Genomic DNA, 9,830 nt, shown 5'->3' with positions numbered 1-9,830 from the left:
GAAAATTAAAGTTTCTCAAAAATGACTTTTTTTGAACGTCAAACTTTGATCACACTAAAAAAACATACTTAGGTCCGGAAAAAGTCTTTAAAAATAAAAGTTTCTCAAAAATAAATAAAAATGCACTTCATTGCTTTAAAATATGTAACTGTGTCCTGATTTATGGTTAGAATTCAGAAAAAAATTACATTTTTGGAACCTTAACCTATGATAAAAGTAACATACTATACTAATAATTACCTGATGAATGTTGAATGTACTTCCTAAGTACTGAAGCAGATGTTCAGGGTTCATTGACCCTATGTCAATGTGCCGTATATACCGAAACACCTCATTTGCAAACATGTTTGAAAACATATACTGAAGAATAAAAAATGATGGCGTAAAAATGGAACTCGAGTCATTTGTACTCATGGGACACAAGTATCAACTTACTTCTTACAATGCAGTCGTTTTACAACTTCGCCTTCATTGTTTATGTCTTAATTAGGTGACGTTATGGCCGTGATGACGGATGACCCATCATCTGTCATTAATAATTTATATGGACAACATTTAAAAAAAGATTTTCGGGAACATATCTAATCTCAAATTTGTCTTTTGATGACAGGTCTTTGTGTCACCTGTCATCTCACTCATACACACAAACGAAGATTGTTGTGAGGAAGAAAGACAGATAGCCACATGCACACATACCCCCCACAACACACACGATCCCTACTGTTTCTATCACAGCCAGATACATATAAATGTGGGGTTAACAGAAACCTGATATCTCCCCCTAGAGCTGCAGATTAAGCCCAGGAGACAGACTATGTCAAAGCTAACACACACACACACAGACAAAAACACTGTGACTGTGCATTCAAAGACACACACACACACAGGTCAGCTTGTAGAGGACAGATAATTCACATATCTGGCCTCAGACGTTTATTTTGGCATGGTGTGCTGACAGGCACAGACTCGAGCACTGGTAGATGGGCAGCAAAGGCAAATGTGAACAAACAGGATGCCATGCACGCACGCATGACCACACGTCGACATACACGTATCTACAGACTCAGAAAAGAGGACGGAAAACTGCATACACACACAAGCATCCTTAACAATCAAGTCCACAAACTGAGCTGTGTAAACAAACAAACAAAAAACACACAACACCTGTATACTTTTTTGGGAATGTAAACAAGTGATTATATTTTTCAACAAATTCTACAGGAGAAACACAAACCAAAATCACTAATTAAACACCAGACAATTAAAATACATATAAGCAGCATGTTAACTTATTAGACTAAATCATTGTCATTACTATACTATGGTAATATACAGTGCCCCGTGCTTAATTTGTAAAGTGGGAGGTGGAAAGCATTGAACGAGTTGTTCCTGTGACTATATTTTTTCTCATTATGACACGGAGGTGGCGGATCCTGTTCCTTCAGGATTAAACTCTGACTATATAGTATTTTAATTAGAGCAATCATTTTTTTTAAAAAGTTTAAAAATAAAAATTATAGCCGACACGCTCAGAGTCCGAGTGTTACAATTGCTGTTAATGATGCAAGCCTGCCCCCTAGCGGCTATTTAGTGGATCCACAAATAACCTAACTGGTTTCCATTTCACGGAATGCCTTAAAATCGAGCTATTATGTCGCCCATTATTTTACTGGATGTTTACTCCTACGTACTTTTCAAAATAATATTGTTGTATTTTTAAATCCTTTCATCCTTTTAAGCAGATTTTTGACAGCAACAAAATCTTCATGGGAAGTTGACTAAACCTGTTGACATTAATTTACTGTAGGTACTGAATGTGATTCTGAATACTCACTCTGGCCTGTAGACAGGTAACCAATAGACGAGTCTCCCGCCCATAACCAGGTGGTGGGCTGAGAAGTTTAACAAATCTGTGAAGATGTCACTGAGGTAGTAGACCTGTGAGACAGCCACGTGAGACTCTACATAACTGGGAAGAAGATTGGAAGAGAAGTAAAGACAGGATTAGAATATTTGAGAATTCTGTTGTTGTCAGGTCAGACGTACTCAAGTATGTTTGCCTTACTGTTGAAATTGCAGCTTAATTATCACAAACACTTTTAGTATAAATGCCTTTATGCAAACACTAGGTGAACACTAACTTCTATAGAATTATTGTGGTCCAGATATTGATACTGAAGAGCAAAACGGCAGGAAGTCTTACATTCCATCAGCAGGTTTAGTGATCTCCTTGTGGGAACCTGTTCGTCTTGTCGACTCACGAATACCATATGGAGCTGATTTAAAAAAAAGATGGAACAGGTAATCAATATAATTTAAAAAAAAGCAAAGGACAAAGTTTTGCTTTTTTGCATTAAAAAAATCAAATTTACTCAAATGCAGCTATGTCAAAACTGAAACGAATTTAGTTAAATGTAGGACTCAACTTGAAAAAAGTACACGATACTCAAGTTACATCACATAATTTTTTTATATTATCTGATATAAGACAGCTCACTTCTACAATACAAAAAGCTGTATCTAAAAAAACAGAAGATATACCACAAGTCCTGTACTTAATAATGAGTAAAAAAAATAAAGCAACCTACGGTCAGTAATGATGGCATCAAAAAGAGGGTTTTTCCTCCACACAGACTTGGATGCATCAGACACCATTACATCCACGTACATCTTCTCTTTGTCATATTGACGAAGGTTGGCTCTGATATTCTCATCAGGCCCTCGCCACTTCTGGTTTTTACGGCTTGACCGACCTGGGACACACCCCACATTTAGATTTTAACAGCCATAAGATAAAATCAATTAACAAAAAATACCAAGAGAAAAAAAAAATAGCCAAGAGTAAACAAACCTTTCCCATGAATAATGTTGTAGTCTATATCTATTCCACAAACATAGGCTCCAAAATGCGAGCATGCTACTAACAGACTCCCTGTAATGGAAAGAGAGAAGTTCAACCATAACAAGCAAAAATTCACTGTTATAATCTGGCTGAAAACAGGTCTGACAGACATAACTCACCTGTGCCTACAAATGGGTCATAGACAAGGTCATTCTCTTTGACTTTAGCATGATTGGCCATGATGAATGACAGGCCTGCATCCATACTTGTGTTTCCAATAAAATGCCTGTTCTTCACACTGTGGGACCTAATCAGTTCACGCTGACCATCTGCAATCTATTTCAGGACAGAATTAGGACAAACAGTATTCTATGGAACATTTTACTTTTTTTATTTGTCATTTGGAAAATAAAGTGATGCAAGTCTTACCCATCGACCAAAATATATATAGTATGGATTCTCTGGGATGTCATTGGGGTCTGTGCCGTAATCTTCCAACAAACAGAAGACATGTTGTGGACTCTTTAGACTGACTGTGCCCTCAAACGGAATGTACTCCAAAGCCTGTATTTGAAAGTTCATCATCATCACACACACACACACACAAGCTAACCAAAAAGATACACAACACATATTTGGGCACATTACACAAATCCCAAACCTTACATCAATCCTTTTAATTCGTTCTGCAAATTCAAGAGTCTTGTTGAAGGTGTAGACATTAATTCTGTAGGTGGAGTCCTTTTGCATGTATTGTGTCTGTCCAAATAGAGAAGAAATGAACAATTAAAAATCAAAAAATATTCTTTTTAAAAATTACAGTAATAAAATAAGAAAAAAAATAAGAGCTTGTCTGTCAATACAATAGACTTAAATTAAAAGTCTGACAAACCATATTCTCCAATGCATAGTTCATAAGGGATGTCTTAAGGTCGCTTTGAGTCTGTCCATGGCCCCATAATTCAAAAGCAGACCTAATGACATATATTTACAACACATATATCTGCATTATATAACGATGAAAAACTAGTAATCTGTGATTAAATAATTGTAACATTTGCATCAACCATCAGCTGAGGAAATGAACTCCAACTTACTTTGCACAAACAGATCGTGCCATAAAGCCGCGGACATCATCCTCACATATACCATTCAAAATCCAGAAAGGAGACTAGAGAGTAGAAGTAAAAAGATGAGTGAACGTGTGGAAATCAGAATCATAGTTCCACAGCTTACCACACCAGTTGGACAAGACACTACACGGATCCACTACATCTCCATACCTTTTCTTTAAAGTTTTCCTCGGGAGAGAATGGTTTTCCTCTGAGAGCCAGCAGAGATTTAATCTCCTGCAGTTGTGAGAGGAAAGAGCACAACTATTAACATATGTGGGGAATGTTGATGCCTTAGGTCTGTGACTTAGATGTGGGCTAAGTCAATACCTCAAAGACTATACACTCAAAACAACTGCTGCGGAGCCATCGCTCCTGGTGAGTATTTATGTCATGTGAGTGAAATGTCCCGTTCGCAAATTGTGTTATATTTCTTTTTAAAGAAAAATGTGTCTGTCATTTTTAGGGTTTATATCCTTTATTCCTGTTTTCACAGTTTAACGAGTTATAAGGACAGATAGTTGTTGACACCAGTGCGTAATATGCATCCTTGCCTATAGATTTGTATAACAAATTAAATAGTTTAGCGCAATAATCACAAAAAACGACTGGACCGAAACTTAGCTTTAAAACAATCAACAAAAATATGACACTGGTTTATTTTTGAAAGTAATTATTAAAAGTTACCGGTAACCTGAAGTCCAAATTATCCTGGGCAAGATGCAACAAATATCTGAGGCATGATCGACCACACTGCGCCGCCATTTTTGTTGCGGATTCAAAATATGTCCGGCTTAACACGTGCTGCTGAAACACAGTACCGGTGGATATATTCCCATAAAAGGTAGAACAATAGGTATTTTCTCTTTTTTTCTTGCATGCGCGTGTGTTTCTACACGCAGCTAATACTACAGAACGTACAAAATACGTTATCACCTAGGTTCACATTTGTGCAAGAATTGCTCGTTTCTGCTTCGGAGGCACTTATGAAGTTTAAAGGAAACTTTCTGTTCCATGAATTCGGTCGTATTTTGTCCTGCCAACCCTTTCGAAACAGCGATTGGCTGTGTGCAGCTTCAACCTTATAGCCATTGGTCAAGCCCTATGTCCATAATGTAGTGTAAACATTTGGAAACGAAAACTTTCTACGTTTTCACATTGATAATGATTGGTGTCACCTACAGTGTAACCACGGAATCTTACTCGGGTCGCAGTGGCAGATCCGTGCAGGTGAAATGGGGAGTCGCGTGACATGTAAGGAAAACCAAGTCGGATTGCTGTGTTTTCATTAAATCATTTGTATGTTATTTTTTCTATTATGTTAACTGATTTTTGATGAACATGATGATGATTTGCATTTTTTCTTTAGGTACTCCCTTTTATTTGTTTCATTCTTGTACAAAATGTGCGTTTTCTCCCCGCTAAAGATCTCCGCACATATGTTGTTACTCCAGCAGGCTTTATTTATAAATATTGTGGTACCACCGTATATATTTTTAAATACAGAAGTGAACAGTGCATATTGTTAAACTCTGATCAGTCACATTGCGTTGAGTTATGCAGTCTCCTCCACAGGAAGGCAGTCACAATTCTAACATCATGGAAAATGAAGATAGTGACTCCACTTCAGCTGTTTCTGTGAAGCGCATGAAGGACAACTGGCAGAGGTGGTCTGACAAGCACCAGGAGTACCAGAAGCAGAACCCCTTCAGTCAAGCTGCCACGCCCAGCACAGTGGTCCCTCATAGGGGCCAGGATGACTATGGAAGGCCCATGCAGGGCTCAAAGACAGAAAAGAGGGGTAACGATGCTAACACGCACATCAGCAGAGAGGTTCAGGAGCTTTGCAAGGTGATAAGGAGCATTGGTGAGATGAGAAAGTCCAGCAGTGGTGGAGACCACATCACTGTACTGTTTGGGAAACTGTTTGAGCATTATGTGACTATCTCTAACAAATTAGTGGGTATTCTGCTACAAGCGAGAAAGCATGGGTTGGTTTACTTTGAGGGTGAGATGCTTTGGCAGGGGAAGGATGACAATGTTACAATTGCTCTCTTGTAGTGACCCAACACATCTTTAATAGTTGTTATTTATCCTCTCATTCACTGTGGAATTACACTTTCTTTAAAAAAGAAATATTCTGCATTTTCTGTACATAATCTTGAAAGACTAGACAAATCTGACACGGTCCTGTAAAATACCTTTGCTGGTAGAAATTTTAGGCTGAAAAATTGTTGATCTTCAACGTAAGCACCAAGTGATGCTCTTTAACTAATGAAGGGGGAGTGCAGAGAGAGAGGCTGTAAACTAACACCAGTGCTAAAGACTACAGGGACAACATTACAAGAGGATAATGTGGCTGAAAGGACTCACACTGAGAGGCAGCAATAAATTATTTACCTTTAAATTAGCACTTGTCAAAGTCCATATAATTACAGTGTATTTAATTCACATGCACAACCTCTATTTGCTCATATACTTTGTATTATAACACTGTTAGACATTGCATTAGATCAAACATGAGATGAGGAAAAAAAACACATTGATTTCACTGCTCTTTCATTTCATTGTCACTCAGCCTTGATTTATGAATGTGTCACTGTGTGCCTTTTTATAAATAGCTGCTCATTTTGTATGTTTTCACAATACTTTTATGCAGAATATTATTTTTTACAGTTGACAAAAACATCACATGCAAGAAACCAGGTGCATCATGACATTTTTGTCACAGTAAGATTTTGAAACATTTCTTTGATTTCAACATTAAGTACAATAAAGTACAATTCAGTTTCCTTTGTTGCATTGATTTTAAATAATCACTTGGTCCCTAAACTGTATAGGGTTAATGTTTAACTATATAATTTTTTATATAATTGGTATCATGAGATCTATATCTTTTTGCCACATGATTTATAACAACATAATTCCCTAGAAATCTCAAGCAGCAAGGAAACAATGTTTTACCTCCAAGTCACAACAGTCTCTGTGCGACCTAGAGCCTGGCCTGGAGTGGTCACTTATTTACTGCAAATGTTATTGAATGTGTTCCTACTGACAGCAGCATAGGTGTGTGTGGAGCAAAATGGGATCTGCATGGCAAGAAATGGTCTGAAGTCATCAACTTGTTTCTTCTTTTAAGGTAAGAAGTTCGATCAGCTGATCCGCCTGGAAAATAATAATTAAATGCATTGGAATTAACCATTTAAATGTGTCCATCCTAAAGCAGAATTCTGGAAATGAAAACATTCTTAGGCCATAACCATATCATAACAGATTTAATTTTAAAAAAGCAAATCACTCATTAGGACTATTACTTTTACAGTCTAAAAAAAGCAATTAATTATACATTTATTCAAAATCATTTATCAAACAAGCGGTCAGATATTTTAACAAAATAGTAAAAATGACATCTGTACAATTTCCTCATGTAGTATAAACAAAAAATTAGGTCACAGAACACAATTTTATTTACACTAAATACTACACAACGTCACAATTGTAAAACAGAAAAACGTTTGCCTTACTGTGATAAACCAATAGGAATTAAGTCGGTAAAAGAGTCGAGACGTGAAGCCCATTTGACTGGCAGGCGCTAGGACATGAAGGTGAAGATGTGCTACAGAACAAAATGGAGGCCAATGGAAACCCAACCTGTAGACATTGTAAAGGGCGTAATTTCATGTGACCACACAACTGATATAACTACGTTTGGCAACATTTATCTAATCCAGTCATTCTACAGTTGCAGTTTCAAGTGTTTCTGGCGTTAAAAGCGTTTTAACACTGATTTGTTTTCGTCCACGTTTTAGACATAATTTGTATCTGCATTTCTCTAACAAACGTTAATTAAGGCGACAACCTTCCGCCATTTCGGTTCGCCACAAACGCGAAGGCACATGCGAATCCCAGTAGTCGACTTTGCATGCATTAGATAATGTTCGATATTATGTCACATTTAGAGCCACGATCCGCTGTCACACTACCACCACCTACCTGATATCACTGAGATCGGTCACATTGTTTTTCTGTAGAACCTTTTTTCCTGTTTCAACCATTCGCTTTACTGTGAAAAAATAAATTATTTTTTATTATTATTTCTAGAAATAATTTAATATTTTTCAGCAACAATGTTAAATTGGCTTTCTTCGCCTACATTGTTGCAAACATAAATAAGTACAGCTTTTAAAATATTACAATGGATATAAATCCAAGTTGTGGTTCAGACAAATAATTTAATAATACAATTTTTTTAGAATCTTACCCAGTGGCACATGTTCTTTGCTAAGTGATTTACAGTTACCAATATGTCGAGTTGGAACAACAAGGTAGTGGTGAGGAGCTCCCGGTCTGATGTCCCTGAAGCACGAGATGTCTTCATCCTGGCACAGAAAATAATGTAAGTTTGATACTGGGGTTATCACAGGCTTAAAAACGCACACGGTGACGCTAAATAAACTACGGGGTACAGATATTTATATATACACACAATTAATTCCTGTTTTCATGGGGACATGTTTGCATGATACACAAGTGCTCCGACGCACAAGCTTCAAAATGGTCGCGAAATTCTTCTAAATTGTTACATCCTACAGGCCTACTTTACTTAAGATTCAATTGTGGTTTAGTGGCATAAAACAGAAACCTCCTTCAGTAAGTAAGAAAGTGTTTGTTGACCGACAGTTTTGAGAAAAAGGAAACAGGCTAACGCCTTTTAGCTACTAGGTGGTGGTGTTATTATTTATTATAAATGACGATAATCTCACACAGTGGAGAAGTTCCGTGCCAATTTCATTGTTGACGATCTTGCAGAAAATGCATTTCTTGTCGTATTGTCCAGCAGGGCCGTTGCTGGTTTTAGGAACACCGGTCTGAGTTTGAGGAGTATCAGCTGCAGCCATGTTGTTTTTCTACAGTGAAAACCATAAACAAGCCAGATGATGCCAGAGTTCATCGAGCGGCGGGGGAAGTGGAATGATTGCAGATCGTGTTGATTGTGTTCCTAGGTGAAAAACACTGCCATAAGGGAGAAGTGTTTCTCAGGATGTAAAATTAATGTTCTGGAAAAGTTATGATATTGGACAATTTCTTTGTCTTAATGACAAAGTAGTCTGTATTGTATTTATATTTTCTTTAAAATATGAGACACTTTGTCAGTTAGACTGCTTTGAAGATAAAAGCAATTTGTGTCAATTCCTACAATTCTACCGTTTGTTTTTACTTGATACTAACATCGTATGCACATTATTTTACTTAGTACTTGGTGTGTTAAAAATAACCAAATGAAATATTATGAAAAAGCTGGGAAGAGTCAAACTAATGTCAGTGCATAATTTTATTTTAATTTTACATATATATTTTTTGTATTTCTAATTGTGAATGTGTTCACTTTTCTAGTTTGTGTTTACATAAAATGTTTGAATTAACTAATGACATTACAATATTTATATATTTTTTGGAAATGGTGAAAGGCACTTTTTCATTTTTATTATTCAAGTATTACCACTTTTTTGTGTTAAGATCTGATGTAAATTATTTCAGATCTAGAGTCCCACTCATCTAAAATATAAAGTAGTTGATCCAATAGTTGCTAATAGTTTTTCTAATAATTTAAAGAGTCAAATCTGTTTTTAGTTTTGTTTATAAAATTGATGTTATGTATAAATTACATCAACTTTGGCTTATTAGTTTTTATTGTCTCCAAGTATGTGATCGGTATCAGACTTTGGAAGGAGAAAGTTATCGGTTGTTTGTAAATTTTGGAAAATTATTTTATTGTGCATTCTTGCTTACTACACCACTGAATATTTGAAAAAGTAAAAAAATGTAAAAATAAATAAAAATGCACAAATAATAATTACTTGGCAGCATGTTTTAGG

General features: G+C 36.3%; 3 protein-coding genes across 6 annotated transcripts in view; 1 reads left to right on the top strand and 2 right to left on the bottom strand.

The window, feature by feature from the left end:
- The window catches only part of trmt11 (tRNA methyltransferase 11 homolog), an 8,807-nt gene extending 4,037 nt beyond the window's left edge, over positions 1-4,770 (bottom strand). Inside the window, exons 1-11 of the mRNA XM_008323653.3 lie at positions 4,642-4,770; positions 4,126-4,191; positions 3,940-4,013; positions 3,735-3,816; positions 3,509-3,601; positions 3,272-3,406; positions 3,022-3,178; positions 2,852-2,932; positions 2,589-2,753; positions 2,204-2,276; positions 1,835-1,969 (exon numbers count right to left, since the gene is read on the bottom strand). Coding sequence (XP_008321875.2) covers positions 1,835-1,969; positions 2,204-2,276; positions 2,589-2,753; positions 2,852-2,932; positions 3,022-3,178; positions 3,272-3,406; positions 3,509-3,601; positions 3,735-3,816; positions 3,940-4,013; positions 4,126-4,191; positions 4,642-4,719 — 1,139 coding nt within the window. The 5' untranslated portion in view covers positions 4,720-4,770. The remainder of the gene's footprint in view (positions 1-1,834; positions 1,970-2,203; positions 2,277-2,588; positions 2,754-2,851; positions 2,933-3,021; positions 3,179-3,271; positions 3,407-3,508; positions 3,602-3,734; positions 3,817-3,939; positions 4,014-4,125; positions 4,192-4,641) is intronic.
- Positions 4,283-6,741, top strand: LOC103388596 (actin-binding Rho-activating protein). 4 transcript variants are annotated; one of them, XM_025061729.1, is made up of 3 exons: positions 4,283-4,332; positions 5,139-5,208; positions 5,534-6,741. In XM_025061729.1, exons 2-3 carry the CDS (start codon positions 5,190-5,192, stop codon positions 6,013-6,015), a joined length of 501 nt encoding a protein of 166 aa, XP_024917497.1. In that variant the 5' UTR covers positions 4,283-4,332; positions 5,139-5,189; the 3' UTR covers positions 6,016-6,741. The 4 variants fall into 4 exon arrangements, 3 of the variants coding, with proteins under 3 accessions (XP_024917497.1, XP_016893630.1, XP_008321876.1); XR_003051553.1 differs by lacking the exon at positions 4,283-4,332 and adding an exon at positions 4,678-4,798 and having other exon boundaries at positions 5,530-6,741; XM_017038141.2 differs by lacking the exon at positions 4,283-4,332 and adding an exon at positions 4,731-4,798.
- Positions 6,343-8,880, bottom strand: hint3 (histidine triad nucleotide binding protein 3). Its single transcript, XM_008323655.3, has 5 exons — positions 8,718-8,880; positions 8,216-8,333; positions 7,948-8,017; positions 7,479-7,605; positions 6,343-7,119 (listed from the first exon to the last, which is right to left on the bottom strand). Exons 1-5 carry the CDS (start codon positions 8,850-8,852, stop codon positions 7,072-7,074), a joined length of 498 nt encoding a protein of 165 aa, XP_008321877.1. The 5' UTR covers positions 8,853-8,880; the 3' UTR covers positions 6,343-7,071.
- Between the last annotated feature and the right edge of the window lie 950 nt (positions 8,881-9,830).

Source organism: Cynoglossus semilaevis, chromosome 13, assembly GCF_000523025.1.
Source record: "Cynoglossus semilaevis isolate Cse_v1.0 chromosome 13, Cse_v1.0, whole genome shotgun sequence".
NCBI classification, from domain to species: Eukaryota; Metazoa; Chordata; class Actinopteri; order Pleuronectiformes; family Cynoglossidae; genus Cynoglossus; species Cynoglossus semilaevis.
This window is presented reverse-complemented; position numbering and strand designations above follow the sequence as displayed.

Excerpts from the sequence above, each read along its gene's own strand:
- hint3 (XM_008323655.3), bottom strand. The coding sequence starts at position 8,852 with ATGGCTGCAGCTGATACTCCTCAAACTCAGACCGGTGTTCCTAAAACC. Across the intron at positions 7,606-7,947 it reads ACCGATCTCAGTGATATCAG|GTTGGGTTTCCATTGGCCTC; the intron begins GTAGGTGGTGGT and ends CAATGTCTACAG. Across the intron at positions 7,120-7,478 it reads ATTCCTATTGGTTTATCACA|GCGGATCAGCTGATCGAACT; the intron begins GTAAGGCAAACG and ends ATTATTTTCCAG.